This window comes from Phasianus colchicus, chromosome 3 (assembly GCF_987193195.1).
Source record: "Phasianus colchicus chromosome 3, bPhaCol1.hap1.1, whole genome shotgun sequence".
Lineage (NCBI taxonomy): Eukaryota > Metazoa > Chordata > Aves > Galliformes > Phasianidae > Phasianus > Phasianus colchicus.
This window is the reverse complement of record NC_143438.1, coordinates 73,605,658-73,624,311: the sequence shown is the minus strand read 5'-3', so window position 1 is coordinate 73,624,311 and position 18,654 is coordinate 73,605,658. Positions and strand designations below refer to the sequence as shown.

General features: G+C 35.6%; 1 protein-coding gene across 2 annotated transcripts in view; it reads left to right on the top strand.

The window, feature by feature from the left end:
* The window catches only part of STK3 (serine/threonine kinase 3), a 134,511-nt gene that overhangs the window by 74,574 nt on the left and 41,283 nt on the right, over positions 1-18,654 (top strand). For both annotated transcript variants that reach the window (XM_031591054.2, XM_090137831.1), the window contains exons 9-10: positions 4,713-4,905; positions 13,154-13,329. In XM_031591054.2, the coding sequence (XP_031446914.1) occupies positions 4,713-4,905; positions 13,154-13,329 (369 nt within the window). The remainder of the gene's footprint in view (positions 1-4,712; positions 4,906-13,153; positions 13,330-18,654) is intronic.

The following is an 18,654-nucleotide window of genomic DNA, read 5'->3' as shown; positions in this document are numbered from 1 at the left end:
GGTTGTAGTTGGGCTTTGTAGGTGTTAGGAACTTTCAAAAATCCTTGTTCTTGACCAAAATGTATTATGTGTTTATGTAGCTACTACAGTGCTTTTATAAAAAGATAGCTGTGACTACAAGCACATTTTTCAAGGGTGATGATGAAGTGTTAATAGTAAATGAAATTATTTTACGGGATGCTAAATTTTGCCAGCATGTAAATCTTCCTTTAATGTATTGCAGACTAGTCGCTGTCTTTGGTGCCATCTAGTGTTTTTTTTAATTCACACAAAACACAAATAGAGATTTCAGGGGGAAGTTGCCATATTTTCTTGTCTTGTTTGTTTTTCTTTGCTAGTCTTCATACTCTTTTCCACCATGAATCTTAAAAATACAACTGAAAAATTCCATAAATCTTTATCATCTCACTTCATTTGATTATATCCTAATGTAGGTTCATATATGATACACAAGCTCATCTCAACTGAAAACTTTTCTTGTGCGTCGGTATCTTCTGTGTAACAAGCATTTTGTGAAGTCTTGCATGCTGATACCAGGGAAGACTTGTTGAATTTCTTATTCTAGCAATTGAGTCTCCATGATTACGTCTTCATGCTTTAAGGATTTTGCTTTGTTAGTCTTCTAACTTACTTTGGTAGATGGAAGAGAATTAGTCACATAGGGTGGCAAGGTCTTGGCAATTTTCCATGTAAGGTGTTGGCAATCTTCTACATATTCTTAGGGAATCATAGAATTGTTTGAGTTGGATCAGATGCCCTTTAATGGTTCCTTTCAACTCCGCTGCAGTGAACAGTGACACCTACAGCTTGATCAGGTTGCATCCAGCCTGTCCTTGCATGTCTGCAGGGATAGGGCATCCATCCATCTCTCTGGGCAACCTGTTTCAGTACTTCAGTACTCCTGTAATAAAAACTTTTTCCTTATAACCAATCCAAACCTCTCTTCTTTTCGTTTGAAACTAAGTTCTAACTTTGGGATATAATGTTGTTCAGAATTTCTGTGGCTGACTGAAATTTCTTTAGCCTTTCAAGAGATGTTAGCCGTCTTGCCCACATGTATCAGAAACTTCTAGCAAATACAAATCTGATACTAGTTGTGCACAAGAGAATGGCAGACAGTTTAAAGTCATAGTTAGCTGTTCTTATTTCTTGATTCTTGGATCTGTTTTCATAAACAGTATGAGAACATGTCACTTCAGCTTTAATACTTTATATTCTTTGGTAATTAAAATGAATATTATATTTGTTTTTATTTAATCAGGGAGTTTACCTTTTTAATAACAAATCAGAAATTTGACATCAATATTTATGAACTGTAAAGAATGAATCATAATTTGTTCTAAGGAATCACTTTCATCTGTCATGTAAACACGTGCTTACGTAACTTTATAAAAGTATCCTGTTACTTTTTCAGGTCCAGGATGATCTGCTGTAGTATTAGCTAAATTTCCTATTTGTGAGCAGTACTGGAAGGATAATTCTGGAAGCAACCTGGTTTAATCTACAGCATTGATTATTTTAAGATGTACACAGGCTCTGAAAAAGCTTATATTACTCTCCTTCAGTAGCTCATTTCTAATTTAGAGAAAACAAGATCAGAATTTTTGCGTGCATCCCTTTTGGGGACAATTCTTTTTGTATGGAGATTGGCTTTTGTCATCCTCAGTCTTGTAGGTACTGGATGTCAGCTGTTCTCTATGCTGAAAGATAATAGTAAGACGAAGACTTTTGTTGCTCTAGGTTGGAAAATGAAATATTATTCCTTCAAAGAATCCAGATGCTTGTTTTGGCTTAGAAACTTAAAAATAATTTAAAAAAAAATTAGTATTTTTGATGAAGGAGAAGACATGAAAATGGTCACATATGAATCCATTTTATACTTGTTCATATTGGTGGTCATCACTTTCTTTTTTTCTTTCTCCCCACTTCTAAAAAAATAGAATTTAAGCTTCAGGTAAATGTCTTTCATTTCTGCTTTCAACTTTACTAATATTAATATATAGATATTAATATTATTAATAATAATATTAATATTAGTCAAGCAAATACATACATCAGATGTTAACTCTGTTTTAATCCCAACTGTTTTTCTGTGTATTAGAGATGCTTCATTTTTAGTGTTTATTAAGATAAAAGGCAGTATATCCTGACTTGGTTTTCCATTGTGTAGCAATACTGAAAGAAGCACTTATCAATAAATGCTTTAGGCACTTCTCAAGTACAGTGCAAAAAAGGGAGAGAGGGAATATTAGAAGAAAATACTTTGCCTTCCCAATACCCTTTTGGGAAGGGAAACCTATAGAAAGTAGTGAATGAGATAAGCATGAATGTTCAGGGGAAAAAAAAAAAAAAAAAGAAGAAAATCAAAGTTGCCACCAGGAGGAGCAATACTAAAATATTCCTATTTATTTACAGGCACAGTCATCTGGTGCTGTATCTGTAAACTGTCTTTCTTTAGGAGTTTCGTAAGTTGTTAAGGGTATGGTACTTCACAGAGTGTTTTAGCATGCAGCTTAGAAATGAAATTTAAGAACTTCAATATTTTTACAAATTATAACCTGGGAAAACTGTGATTCTTTTGACATTTGACAGTTTATTCAAATCTGCTCTGTATCCTGCTTTCAGTGTACTATGTTGTTGGCTAGATTCTGAATCGAAGTGAGATCTGTTTTTGTGTCTCTGGACCAAAACATAACAGAACTATTTGTGGGAGCTGGTCTATTGGTACTCTTACTAAATATGGTACTCCATGCCTACTTTGACCACATTCGTGAAACAGGCACTCACACAGTGTAGCTGGTCCTTGCAATTACATTTATATTGCAGGCGAGTTGTCTGCCGTGTCAGGGAATAACAGGAAAGGAAAAGAGCTAGTTCAGTAAGAAATAAAAATGGCCAGAACTAGAGAGTTGAGTACCTGGAGTTCCCTTTTTGCACTCCATACAGGTTTCTCCATAGTTAAAATATGAAGCATATTAAAGCAACACAGATTTGAGAAAAAGGAAAAATTAGTTTGTGGGTGAAATCTTGTTTTAATGTTCTATTAACAACAGGCATGTTACTTGTAATCAGTACATAATGTTATTATATAATGCTTTTATATGAGCTATGTAGCTGGACTATTTTTCTAACCAGAGGTATTTTGTATCAGGATGCAGTTGAAGTTCTTTTACAGTAGCGAAAAAATATATATACATACACATACATGACTGTTTTCAGTTGGACTGGGAAGTTTATAAAATTAGTTAAAGTAGTATACGTAAAATTTTAAAATTTGGCTTACAGTGTCTTCACACAGTGGTGGGTATTATTTCTTGTTTAATCAATGAGAGGAACATTAAAGGTGTACTCATGTAGAAAGTGCTTGTATACATTCATGAAGTGCTGTGCTATTGTGCATATAGTTGAAATCAAACTGCAAAAATGAGTGGCATTTCCCAATAGTATTTTCAAATATTGATATTACATATAAAGTTAATAATTAATTAACTGGATTGTCATTATTTCTCTGTTTTACATTCCTGGCACATTGATTCAAAATCATAGAATCATAGAATGGGTTGAAAGAGACCTTTAAGATTATCTAGTTCCAGCCCCCTGCTATAGGCAGGGATACCTTCCATTAGAACAGGTCATAGCCCCATCCAGCCTGGCCTTAAATGCTTTCAGGAGGGGGCATTCACCACCTCGCTGGGCAACCTGTTCCAGTGTCTCACCATCCTTACAGTAAAGAATTTCTTCCTAATATCTGGTCTAAATCTGCCCTTCCTTTTTAAAACCATTTCTCCTTGTCCTGTCTCTACATGACCTCTAAAAAGTCCCTCCTCAGCTTTCCTGTAGGCCCCCTTCATGGACTGGGAGGCTGCTATAAGGTCTTTCTGGAGCCTTCTCTTCTCCAGGCTGCAGAGCTCCAGCTCTCTCAGCCTGTGCCCGTAGGGAAGGTGCTCCAGCCCTCTGATCATCTTTGTGTCCCTCTGCGCCTGTTCCAACAGCTCCATGCCCTTCTCATGTTGAGGGTCCCAGAACTGGATGCAGTGCTACAGGTGAGGTCTCATGAGAGCACAGTAAAGAGGCAGAATCACTTCCTCCAACCTGCTTCTCTTGATGCATGCCAGGATATGGTTGGCCTTCTGGGCTGCGAGCACAGCTGACAGCTGTCAGTGTCCCTATTCAAGGAAATGTCGAGTCTTCCATCAACCAGCACTTCCAGATCCAGCTCCTTGGGATTGCTCTCAAGCCATTCTCTGCCCAACCTGTATTTGTGCTTTGGATTGCCCCTCTTCTTGATGTTCTGTCAAGGCAGGATGTTGTCAAGATACTAGATGCAAAACGTTATCTAGTTAAGGGTGATACCCTTGGTGATGGTCTATTACAGACCAACCAAACAAAATGTATTACTGAGTCCTGGAGAAGCATACAGAGTCCAGAAGATCAGTGAGATATTCAAAGCTGGGTGCAAAAGTGAGTGTGTGGGACATATTTTTGGTAAATTGATGTTGCTGTACAGCTGACAGATAGGATGAAGTTTTTTCTTCTACTTTTATAGGGTGCCTTTTTTGTTTCATGTTTTTTAGTATTATTAAACCTGCTAATCTGCAGTATAGCTAGGTCACGTGAAGGCATAAAAAGCAATGAATAAGCATCTAAATTATCACTTCTTAACTTGGTTTTCCAAAATGCTCTGCTGCATTCTGACCAGTGTTTCTTGATAGGATGAAGATGAGCTGGACTCGCACACCATGGTGAAGACCAATTCAGAGAGTGCTAGTACCATGCGGGCCACGAGCACAATGAGTGAAGGTGCTCAGACAATGATTGAACATAACAGTACCATGCTAGAGTCAGACCTGGGGACCATGGTAATAAATAGCGACGATGACGAAGAGGAAGATGGGACCATGAAAAGTATGTTTTTTTATTTACTTTCCTTTTTTGTTAATAATGCATGATGTTTTCTCATCTTCTGTGAGAACATTCTATCATCAGTGTCCTTTAAGGGTCAAGCTCAGTGGTTAAAAGTCAGGGAGAGGGCTGTTTGTTTCTATGAATGCACTTTGTCATTTGTTGGAGAAGGGCAACTTTAGTGGGAGATTCAAACCACTACATGTAACTTTGATATTTTGCTGAGCCTTTCTGGAGGACTCAGAAATTAGCCTACTGTGAATTCTGCCTTCTACTACTTGTCATTTGCTTTTTGCCTCCTGTCCTGCATCCGTTTGGAGCAGCTCCAAGGAACTATACTCAAGTGGTGAGATTGTGTGGGAAGGTGCTGTTTTAGTGTCGGTGTTCCTGGAAACTCATTGCAACTCTCCATGGATTCAGCAGTCAGATCTTGCTGCAAAATTATTTTGTAAATTCATGGCATTTGTTAAAATTTAATTTGGTAATGCTTGATTTAAGGGAATGGCCAAAACATACTGAAATAAATTAAAAAGTCAAAATCAACTTCAGTGGTATGAAAGATTATATAACAAAGGGGGAAAAGAGTGTTTTAAAAGTTGTTGTCAGTTAGACTGAGATGTGTATAATGTGTTTGTTATACAGTAAACATACATGTTTACTTTTGACCTGTTTGTTACTTGGCTGAAGACTTCCCACTGAATTTAAGTTAATCCATTTATTTGAAAGGGCAGCATCAGTAGGTGATACTGTAGCTTTAGTGCTTGATTCTGTGAGACAAAATATAATGCTTTACTCCAGGCAGTTGTTTAAATAAACTTGTTGAACGATTTGTACCAAACAAGATTGCATTTCTGTGCAAAAGCCTGCTGTAATTTGGTTGGAAAGATTGTTTGGAAGTGTAAATCAGGTGCATTTACCTTGTGGTTGGATGTACAGAGGAGAGGAAGATCTGCTCATTTCTGCTTTTTTTCCCCTGTTATTTATTTTTCTGTTGTTGTTGACCTTTTTTTTCTTCAGTGTTCTTGGCAGTAAGGCTATAAACCTGTTGATTAGTGTTTAAATTAAACAGGATGATTCACTTCATGTAAACAGTGCAGGCTTTAATTTGTTCTCATGCTGATACAGTATTTACCTATTAAACTGTGAGGGTAAGGGGGGGTTAGAACAAATGATCTTAAACTAACACATTTCAACAAGTTTAGGAACAGAGTAGTGATAGTGAATACTTGATATTATATTATAAGATATTATAAGCAAATAAAATAATTCCTATGATGAAATTATTATGAAGCAGGGGACTTCTGCAGTTTCTATGCAGCCTTTCAAATCACTTAAGTTTTAGTAACTATCCATGCCATTTTTCTATGTGCTGAGGGGGAATATCTGTTAAACCAATTAAAAAAACAATTAAAAAAAAATGCCCTTCCATTTGCACTGCAATCTCTTATCCTTTTAGTTTCTTACCTTGCTGAAAATTAAAAATAAAAAAAAAAAAATTAAAAATTCAAATTGAATTGCTTTTGGTAGCAATTCCTATTAAGAAAGGGAATTGCCTTTCTGTACCTTGAGGGTTAATTAGTGTAGTTTTTAAGCTTGCTCTTACATCTTATGAAGCAGAAGAATGTAATCACTGAGACAGCAGGCTTTCTCCTCTTCCTCCCCTGTAGCTGACTCTCTTGGTAGCTGTAACAGTAAAGAAGGAAAGTTGGCACCCTGGAAGCAGCATGATGGCAAGTGATGGTTTCCTCATCCATCTGACAGGGGCAGGTTTGGGTTCCCGCACTTGCACACTGAACTGTGTTTTGCATTAGATGTCCAATGCTTAAAAGTTAGAAGTAATTCAAGAATAAGGCACTCACATCTCTCAGCAGTAAATAAATATAAATCATGTCTACTTTAGCTGCTTTTCCTCTGCTTCTGTGATTCGTATGTTACGGACTGAAGAAGGAGCAATAGCAGGTGTCCTAAAGAAATGTCACTGGGAATGAGACAGTGTGCAAATCATTGCTCTCCCTGAGAGAGAGCACAGATCTGGGCTCCTTTGTGCTTGACAATGATACAAGATTTCTGTGTTTAGTTGCTTTTTCCAGCATGCCTTTATAGGCAAAGTGGGCACAGTGGGCATTTCCTAGTTGTTTGCATAACTCAATAGTAATACAGCAGAACAGGTAGCTTGAAAGTGCTCTTCAGTACTTTTGAATAACAAAACACTTGCAAGCAGTGTGGATAAATAAACTTAGTTAACTAGGGAGAGGGACTTGATTTTCCTTCCTAGGAAAATACTTTATGACAAATGTTTTTGTAATGCTCTTGTGTTCAGTTTCGCATTTGTTTCCCTCTGTCTTTTGTTTCTCTGCTCAAGAACAAAATAAGAAACAATAATAATTTTTTTTATAAGTGCCCATGCTTAGAGGCCTCTGGGAGCCATGACAGAAAATAATTAAAAACATGCATATTTTTTTTTTCCCAAATAGTGGGTTGTGCCCAAATAAAACAGGGATTTGGAACAAAGAGGTCTGTTATCCTACCCTAACATACCACATACAGCCTAGCAATAAATAACATTTATGCTTTCCTACTTCGTGTGCCTGTATGTGCTGTGAGCAGAGATGATGCAGTATGTGACAGAAAGGAACACAATGCAGAATACAGAGATGCGGGAGGACGGAGTTAAATTTGGGTGGTTTAACATGAAGTCAAAGAAAGATTGGAATTGATGGCAGGTAGCACTACCAGTTACATATCCAGTGTAAGAATTTGAAAGCAGAATTCATGAGAGTTGATTTTATTAATTAATTTGTTAGTGATTAAAATCCATCCTGTTTAAGAGCGTGCCATAGAAGACAGTCTTTGTAACAGGAGGTGACCACTTGGTTAACCGAAGTACATCCTTATTAGTATGGTCCCACAGTTGTTTTTCAACTTAAAAGAAAAAGCTGTTTGTAAGTTTTTTGTTTTTTGTTTTGTTTTTAATAACAGCCTATGACCCAGGACTTCTTAACAGCCTCATGATGGGCTAGACTCATGTACAACCCTCTGTAAATGTGAACAAGTTTCCACGTAACAATTTCTTGGGCAAACACATTTATTAGGTAATGCAGAAGTGTGTGTAGTCAGTGTTAAGAGATGAATTCATAGTATAAAGTAGAGTCTCAGAAGTAGTTCTTTTCAATCAAGACTTCATTAAGGATGTTTCTGAATTGGGAAACTTTTCTGTTATACGCTTATTTCTCATAGTTAATTTACAAGAATGAATGACTATTGCATTTACGGTGGGGGCTCGTAACATCTGTCTCATTCTCTATTGTGGAGTTTTAGCACTTTTGGAAAATCCAGTCAAGAGATGTCAGTATAATACCCCTCTGCATTCCTATAGTAATAGAAAAGAATAGCTGTACTAATAGAAGTTAGTAAGGCGTGACTTTTTTCCTGTCGTATAACTGTTAGTTATTCCATGTTGGTTTCTCAAATGTTCTCATAAATGGCTTTTAAAATTACTCAACAACCTAATTCAGACAATACTTCTCTAATTATCTCTTTAGTGCTTCACTTACTATCTCTAGAGAATTATCTCTTCTGTAAAAGAGACTCTTTGGATCTTTAAATATCTCTCTTGCATTTTAAAACAATTCTTAAAAATTGTCTTCCTTTTTTTGGCAATTAGGATGTCTTAGTTTGAATGGAGTAATTATGAATTTATAAGAACCAGCAAAGAAGCTTAATTATGGGTTGATTTCAACAGTACTTTAGCCTGGGCATTGGTATTTCATTGATGTAGCTTTGTTCATGTGAGAGAGAAAAAGATGATAAATGTCTCTATGCTTGGTGGAGACCTCCTCTATAATTGATAATTAAGTTGCTCGTTTATTCCATTAGTAGGAGTAGGTTTTACAAATGGGTCCTTTCTCAAAGAAAAAAAACGTTGGCAATTCAAGATCTGTTGGATCTGTCAGGATCATGTTGGATCAAGAGCTGTTGCAAAACAGCAAAACAGTTGGCTTAATGTGGATTTTCTTTGTTTTGCAGAAAGCAGAAATAAAGCTTCACTCAGCTGGAGCAGAGTAGTGAGTTTATAACAGGACTGTCATTTAATTTTTTTCCCCTTTCTCCAGAAGGTGGAAAAAATAGATCTGAAGTTATTAAAGTATTTTACAAGTCCCATTCTCAGGTAGGAAAAAAATGTGCAGAAAACCTTTTCCATAAAAAGCTTTTAAACTTGAGTTCATAGACTCTTCAAAAAATCTGAAGCCTTTATCTGGTTGAAAAATATCTGAATTTTCCACTTAAATACCAGTTGCAATTATTGATTACAAAGTATAGTGTAAAGCAAATAAAAATCTTCTCTTAGATGATAGAATTCTCAATAGTTTAAGTAATGACGGTTTTATTCTTTCATTTTTTCCTCTTAGCTGTCTACTCTATATATTGAATGAGACTTGGCTTGGATATGCAAGTCACTGGTATGAAAACTGCAGAATCAGTAATGAGTACTTAGTTAGGCATGTATTTGCAGTCAGACATATCCTAGATGCATTTCTTAGTTCTCTGATAGACTCCCAGCTGCTCTGCTCTAAGCAAATGGTGGTCAGGTAGATGGAGATTGCCAGGATAGGGAAGACTAAGAAACTTGTGGCTTTAGGCAAAAGCAGAAAGCTTTCCTCTGTAGATTTGCAAACAAAAGAAACAGGAAATTGTGGGAGACACTTCCCTAAGAGATGTAGGCCCTTGTCTGCTGGGAAGGAACAACTTCTGCATCTGCAGATTGTGATACAACCCACCTGGACAGGTGTAGGAGGTGGAAAAGGTCTTGAAACTACTTGAGGAAGTCTCTGGAATATAGACCTTGTTGGTTGTGTTTTTGTTTTGTTTTAATGTAGGAGTACTGGAGTCCAATATACTCTGATCAGGTTCTTGCGTGATGTTTAATAGCAATTTTACTTCTTTGAAGATATTTGATGTTATGTGGGACTTTTGATTTAGAATTGATACAAAATATGCTGAAATCATAATGCAAGTGTAAGTTACACTCATCCAAATGTTTGAATAGCACTGTATAGTTCATTCAGAGTAACAAGATGATCCCCATTAATGTGTCTGTTTTACACTCACTCTCTTGACACTAGATGTCCCCAGTTGCTGAGAAGGATTACATGGGTGACAGGCAGCTCAAGCTAGAGATGCTCTCTTTGAAGTTAGTTTGTTGGTTGTTCAGTTTTAAAGTCAGTGATGACCGGAGACGTACATATCCAGAGCAGTATGGAAGGAGTATATAACTTGGGGAGGTATACAGTGTTTAATGAACTCAGGGATAAATATTTACATCACCAGCTGGCATAGCTGTTCACCCAAAACAAAAACTAGTCTTCTCTTTGTGTTGAGATGAAGTTAGGTTTTTTTTTTTTTTTTGCAACAGCTGCAATTGTACCCTACGTTACTCCCTGGAGCTTCAGAGTGTGATGAAACCCTCCATTATTCCCTTAACATTGTGGGCACATTGCTCTTCCCCATCATCTGAATTTTCTCCCACTGTAGGGGATTAGTGGTCAGTCACAGGGATTTACACCTTCCTAACATCAGCTGGAAGGGGCACCTCAGTGAAATGCAAGAAATTCAGGAGTCTCCTGGAGGGCATCAGAGATCATTTCACGATATTCCCACTGGATTAACTGAAGAGGGGTAATGCACAGCTGATTTACTATTCACAAGCAAGGTACAATTGGTTGGGATTGCCAGTGGCAACTGGGCTGTAGTGACCATAAAATGGAGAAGTTGAAGAACTCGAGTGAGAAAAACAGGTATAGATCCTGAATTTCAGGGGAACAGATCTTGACTTACTGTATTATTCATAGACAGTAATAATAGTTTATTGAAGGGATTTTAAAGGAATTTAAAATCAATTTAATGTTAATACCTCACTGTTGGAAATATATCACTATGATATATTTTTCTTTATAGATGACATCAATTGAATTTGATCAAAACTTGCATTAGAGTGGAATGTGTATTCTTTCTTACTTTGAAATGCTTATTTAGAATTAGTTTTCCCTGTCAGACTTTTAGTTTCGGCATGTTTCTGAGACCAACAGATTGGGCCAACAATGGGGTACTTCAGTGTTTCTAAGAGAGACACTGTTAATCTTATTTATAAGTGTGTCTTAAGGATGAAACTGACATACAGCAATCTCTGCAGAAGAAAGAACTAAAATGTAAAAGGTCCTCAGTGTGGTGTCCTACCTTTTTGATACAAATACATGCATTTGTAGCAGTATTTGGCAAGTAATAAATAAATAGAAATTCTAATAATAAATATTTTGTTAAGATTGTGCATTGTATTCTGTTTTTATCCCCTTTTTCTCCCCACATACTGCTACTTTCTCTTGAATCTGTTTTATGAATTTATGCTTTGCTGAAATATAGATTCTTCCATTTTTGCCCATGTACTTATTTCTGAATTGTTTGGCATTCCTGCTGTTTCTTCCTTATCCTATCCACTGCTCCTTAGTCCAGTGATCCATAAACCTCATTCAGGCAATTTGGGTTCAATGGGGCACACCTGGGAGCTTCTGGAGAAGGATAACTGCTGTGCAGTCTGCTAAATTCAAGCTGGAGTTTAGTTCCCGGAATATTTTTGTATAGGAAACAATTGCCATAAAGTAAAATAAAATAGAAAATAGTGAGTAGAGAAGACTGAGATGTAGGATCAGAGAAGAATACGGTTGCAACTGAAAGAAAATGTGGTTAAAATAGGGTGGGGGTGGAGGGGTGTGAATGGGATTGGTATGGAAATGTAGCAGACTGAATGGAGGAATCATTACGGGGTGGAAGAGTAGCAACTGGGCTCTGTGCAGTAAAGTCTAGGATAAAAGGCAAGGCAGAAAAAACACATTCAAAAACCCAGGAGAAATTGTACTGGCAGAAATGAAAGGATAAATCAACATGCCATGAAAAAGAGCAGTGCTGAAATGGATTAATGAAAAAGGATTGCTATTCATCATGCAGCAAAATTAGATTGAATATTAAAAAGTCCATACAGAGGGAATGGGTTATCGCAGGAAAAGATGATGAGATAGGAGGTGAAAGTGGAGGAATAAACATCTGATGAATTAACGAAAACAAAAATAAGGCCAAGTGTGAAGATAAGCAAGTCCTAGTGTTTGTGCTAAAAGCTAGCTCAAAAATAGTCTTCCAGTGTTATTCCTTTTCTCTTTTTAAAACAAGTCGTTCATGTAGAAATTCCTAATTCTTTTATTATGCTTATAATTAGAGGGCATAGTCCTCCCTGCATTTTTTCAACTTGGTTATTTATATTTTCCTTCCTGTTTCGCATTTTATTTGTAAATATATATTTAAATTCACTCTATGTAGAGAGTATTATGCTGTAAACAAGTATGCATTTCATGAATCATAATGTTATGCAGAATATAGTCTCTGAGGAGACAGCTATGTAGAACTACTAAAACATTTCTTATGTTTTATTTATTGTTCTGTTTATTAATGAACTTATTTTGAAATCCCACAAATGAAAACGAATCCAAATCATTTAGGGTTGTAGATATATTTTTTTAAAATCTATTTTCATGAAAAGAATACTAGACTGGGGGCTCACACTGGTCTTGATCTGCTTCATAAAGCTCTTGCAGCTGCGTAGCTGATGACAAAAATCCTGCAGTGTTTCCATGCCATAAAGATGGGTGCTTTACAGCCGTCTGGAAAGTGTGATCCCATAATATGCTAAGAATCACAAACTGGCAATAAGTTTGATTAAGCAGCATTTAGACACCGTTTGTGTGGCTGTTTTTTGCAAGTTCTTCTGAATCGAAGTCCCACCTTTTGTGAAACTGCAGGATTCTGCACAGTATTCTGTTACTTTACTACAAGTGCACGTGGACTAGGCCTTAAAGTTAAGGGCATTCAGCACCCAGAGGGATGCTTAGCACCTTGTGTTATTCAGTTTCTATAACAACAAATAGATATCACATGAAGTAACTTCTAATATTATCAGTGTGTGCAGCTCTGAAATGTCTTGAACATTTCTCCACATTGCATCTTGCTACAAATATATCTCTCTTCAGCTATGAGCTTTTATGCCAGACATCCTCAAGGGACAAATGGAGACTTGCACCACATACAGATGACTGTATTAGACTCTGTAAACTCCAAGAAACTTAGTAAATCGAGTTAATTTTATAGTACAGTAAATCTTACATCTTTAAATTGTTTCATCTTATTTTCTTTTTTTCTTTCAACTAAGGAAATGCTGCTTCACCTCAAGTTCAAAGACCTTCTTTCATGGACTACTTTGATAAACAAGATTCTAAGAATAAAAGCCCTGAAAACTGTAATCAGAATATGCATGAACCTTACCACATATCTAAAAATGTTTTCCCCGATAACTGGAAAGTCCCTCAAGACGGAGATTTTGATTTTGTAAGTACATTTTTATTATTTGCTTTGGTACATGCTGTTTATTTTATATGTGCCAAAATAGTTAATCTTGTTTTATAACTATGTTAATACAAGGGAAATAAGTAATCTTTCAAGAATACTATCCAATTATCTAATCTTCATATCTCATACTGGCTGTGCAATAAGTGTATTTGCAGAACGGGGGACCTTTCTAATACGTGGAGCTATATGACACTATAAATAAACTTCGTTATAAGTTGAGGTTTTTAGTAAAAAGTATTTTTCATTCTACAACTTGTGTTATAAAAACTTTCAAATTTGACCCAGTTCTATTAAAAAATATTGCTACAGGTATGAAATATTGTCCTGTTTTGTGAATATCTCAGTGAGACAATAAGCATTTAAACGTAGATGGAGACATCAAATCCATCTGCTCTGAGGTGGTCAAGATTACTTACTATTTTGCACGAGCCAAGTTGTTGATGCTATTCCAATAACATGTACCTCTCTTCATGAAATTTTTGTATTTAACACCACTCTATCTATTCAAGGGCATTTTTTTCTTCCCCTCCAAAATATGTTTTTTTTGTTTGATTGGTTGTTCTTTGTTCTTTGTTGTTGTTTTTTTTCCCCCTATGTTACAAATTATAACACAAGCAAAAAAAAAAAAAAAAAAAAGCTATGTATAAGAACATCTTATTCTAGGATACTCTCAAAATAGTGTAAGTATCTCCTCTTTAGAAAGTTGGAGATAATTATACCTGTTTTTTTACTTTTCTTACATTTTTTTCTTATATTTTTTAGCATTGTTAATGAAAGAATTTAGTTTATCTGCTGTAACTTATACATGTTCTTCACTGCAGTGCAGTAGCTAAGTGTGATCACATGGCACCTTTTTGAAAGTACACTTGGGGTTTGGAGAAAAACATTGTGTTTAATTTTAGGTGACAGCTGTAGGTGTGGGATTTTTTTTCCAGTTTTCACTTACTGCATCTCCACATAAAGCTGACTCTAAAATTTTAAGCTACTGGAGTAAAGCCAGTTAAACAGCACAGTACAGGCTGTTGCTGCCAGAGAGTTTTGATTGAGTTAGATTTTAGTTTGGGTGGGCTTTTCAGGCTTTTCTTTTCTTTAAACCCTAAAATGTAATATTCATCTTGATAATTGAACAAAACAATTACTTTCTTTAGTCATTGGAAAGTGACTCTTCTCTAAGTGGCAATAAAATTGCCCTTAGAACAATTGAAAATTTATTCCGTCTTTTCCATCACTTACTGAGAAATGCAAGTATAAATGATTTTTTTGTAGATGCTAAAGATCCTGATTTTGTAAGTGTTTATTCATGAATAATTTTTGCACATGAATAATCCTCATAATAGCTCGTTGGTATTGCTTATACATGCAAGTTCTCTTGTAATAAGTTTGTCCTAGAACCATGCCCCGAGGAGGTCTTGTTTTCAGAAGTATGTGTGCTGTGTGTGATAGGCAGACATTGCTGGTAGTTTCAGTATGAATGGCACATGAAGGACCTCAGAAACTGCACAACGTGTGGTTTGTCCTTGACTCTCTGAAGAGGCAGGCAGCTCTGAAAGGCTTGTCACTACAAAATTATTCTGATATTGGAACAAGTAGTGTAATAACTGTTTGCACGGGCATTGTACATACTCAGTCTTGGAGGGATCTTGTTTTAAACATAACAAAAGCCAAATACTTCCATAGGTAAGTCAGCCTAAGAAGGAGTTCAGGAAGACTCATTAATAATGGATGTCCTGCTTCAGAGCAGACCACTAATGAATATGTTTCTCTGAAGCATGTGTTGCCAGGTGATGTCACACAGCACACTGGTTTTAACAGCCTGCTGGTTTGAACCATAGGCAAATATTATTTATTCATACATTCTAGAAGGACTTCTACTTATCTTTTAGCCAGTGAGTGGCATTACTGATAAGCGACCTATGAGAGACTTTCTGAAAGGCTAAATCAGTGAGTAGCATGCATAATATATTGTCCATTTTGTAAGGTGAACGTGAATGTTTGCCGTTGCTGGCATAAAGTCTCTAAATGATTCATGAAAAGGATAAATAATGGAAACTTTTCCTAGTAAATAGTTCTATTTTGGTTGGAATTATCCTTAATGGGATCTAGAAGGGGATCCTGACATTAAATGCTTGCAGTCATCATTTTATTTAAAGAAGGGATTAATACACTAGAATGAAGGTCTAAATGAAAAAATCTAGCTTAATGCTAGTACACTTTCCTGCAATTCTGTCTCCTATGAGGAAGGGAAGGTGAGCTCTGTAAGCTGGAGATCATCAAACTTGTTTGCTGAATGACACCATTACTCTAAGAAAGCTTTCTTAACCACGTGGTCATGCAAGCCAGACATAGCATGCCACTGTTGGCTTCACCTGTGAGTCCTGGCAGACTGACAGTGCCATGCTGAGAACAGTTATTTGAGTGTATCACTTGGAAAGACTTCAAAGTTAATTAGCATGTGGGTCTCTTAAGGCATAAAATGAAGAAGGAAAAAGACCATTGAGAAACTGGTGGGAGACTCGAGGGAACAGGAAGAAGGAATAATCCTTATAATTCCCTGCAAATAATTGATTTACTCATATGTGTATATAAGATGAGACCTGAGGAGATAATACTTCAGGCCAAAGGATATATTTGTGTTAGTTGTCAGTTCTATTTTATCTTATTACTGGTGTATTTTACTGTTTGATAAAATAATAAACAGTTATTTAATTTTGTTTAAATAGACATGTAATGCAGATATAACGGCCTTACACACTTGCTAACATTTTTAGATTATGTAAATAAATTATGCAGGAAATTATAAGTTGGATAAATGAAAGTGTAAAATAATGCAAAATTAATTTAGCACTAAGTCTGGTTTGAAAGTTTTTGTGTGGGCATAGTTTTCTGTCCTGATGTGAATGTTTTAAAATCTACTTGCCAATGAAAATAGAAGATTTGTCCAAGAAAATAAGATGCTCTGGTCACCAATCTGAGTTTTAAAATAAGAAATGTTAGCAACGTTTTTTCACTCTGAAAGTATGTATTTGGGATTTGTTTTTTACTATTGAAGTCCATCTGTTTCGAAAGTCAAAAACTGCTCATATTTCTTTTTCACAAATGCCATATGGGAGATCCATCTCTCTCCTGTTGACTGTTGGTCCTGCTGGCCTTCAGTCCCTTGATCAATCTGTGCTGGTTATGGATGTCATGTTTCACGAATTGATGAGGAACAAATTTTCACTGCAGATCTTCAAGTTTAGCATCGTATTGAATCAGATATATTATAAATAACTTCTCAGGAGACTTAATTTTGATACTGAATAGTGACCTCTATATATGTGTGGGTGGAATATATGTATGTTGGAATAGTATATATAGTATATCTATAGATAGATTGTGGAATATTACACTATTCCAAATTTGCCATAATTGTGTGCTTCAAGGCTAAGATGCTGTTTTACATGGATGAGATGTGGGTGTTTTTTTTGTTTTTTTCTTTGGTTGTTGTTTTCTACATTTTTTTCCTTGCTCTTTAAAAAAAATATATATATTCTTCAACGCTATATTTTCTGTGCCTAGGAATTTTTATAGTTGGTTGTTTTATAGTTGTTTTTTTTTTTTTTTTTTTTTTTTTAATTTTAGCTTTCATTTATTCTGTTACCTATTTATGTTATATCATGCTAAATTCTGGAAACCTCAAAATATGGATCTTCTATATCAGCGACTCTAAGGTAAATGTATTTCTGGTTAAATGCTTGTGAACATTTTGTTCAGTTTGGCATTTCAAAAAAGGAATGCTCAAGCTCTGGATATAAATGTTACAAAAAGAAACCAATGTTTGTTCAAACGTCAGCTTTTACTAAATTTCAGCATATACTTCACACTCTCAAAGATGGCTGTGGGTTTTCTTTCTCAGTGATTACTTCTGAATACAGGCAATCATTTTATGTTTCCCTGTTTTTAAGGCATTCAGCAAATGATGAAATTATATCAGTATTTCCAACTCTTAATTTACTCAGTTTTATTTGGGCTTAAGTGATGTTTTATGCCCAGCGAACCCTGATGTCAACAAGAAACTGCTCATTGTGAAGAGAAGTAGAATTGTATCATTGAATAAGTAGTAATGTTATTTATGGCAGTGTGAATGATATATGATATAAGCAGCTTTTCGTAATGAAGCTTAACTGCTGAATGGGCCAACTTTTGGTCTTTCTGCCTCTCAGCTCACAAGGCAGCTGTTTGGAATGGAGCACGGAATTAGGTTGAATGATGTGGTGCTTGTTTTGGCCACCTGAATGACCAGTCCTTTTAAGCACAATTATTTTTTTAATAGATGGTAAGCATTGGCCTGTTTCTGTTATGATAGCTTTTTTCTTTGTATGAGGTGGTTTTCCATCAGCTATGTTCATGCTGGAGAGAAGCATGTGTTAAATGAGGAGTATAACTAAAGGTGTCATTGAAGCAGATTGCTCAGATTTATCCTTTTGCTTTTTACAATGTTTGTGGTGTTTTTTATATATAGCTTTTGTCAGAGTATTTTTTTTTTTTAATGAGCATTATATAAGAGTTTTCACAACAAATATGGTGAACTTTTATAAGGAAAACTCGCTTGAAACTTAGTGTGGGGAAAAACAGCTAACTGTTAACTTTCAAGAGTAGTGTGCTATGTTTACATACTGTGAATTAACCTCTGTCTTACATTTGTTCTGTATTATGATTATCATGACATTTTAGGTCTCATTAAGATACACAATTGATTTGCAAAACCTGCCCCTTTGTAAGGTGTGTTGTATTAGCATGGGATATAATGTTAACAAAGCATTTACATGAACTACAATGAATTAATATCTAACTGATAATAACTTGTGAGTTGATGCTGCTCAGGTGCTCAAGTTCACTTGCACTGATCCAATCTATTATTTCATTTTAAATTAAAAATAATAATAATACTTTTTGTTTTAAAATATTGATGATAAAATGTTAAAAGGCAAATCTATTTATTGTAGCGATGATAGGGTAATGATTTCTGTCTTTAGTAGAATTATTTCCAAACAAGAATGGTATCCAGATTGTTAAATATTAAACAGTGAACATGTAGATCATGTTTTGCAGTAACTACAGTATCATGTTTAAGTAGATGCATTTTGGGTGACTTAAAGATTCTGGAATAGCAACAAAAATTTTAAAAGCCATCTGTTACCCTAGGCAGAATATTTCCTTGGGTTTCAACCAGATCAAATACATTAGAATATAATCATGGTGAAATAATAATATTGCTCATACGGAGTACCTACCATTTGGAAATGTGTAATGTGACAATTGATT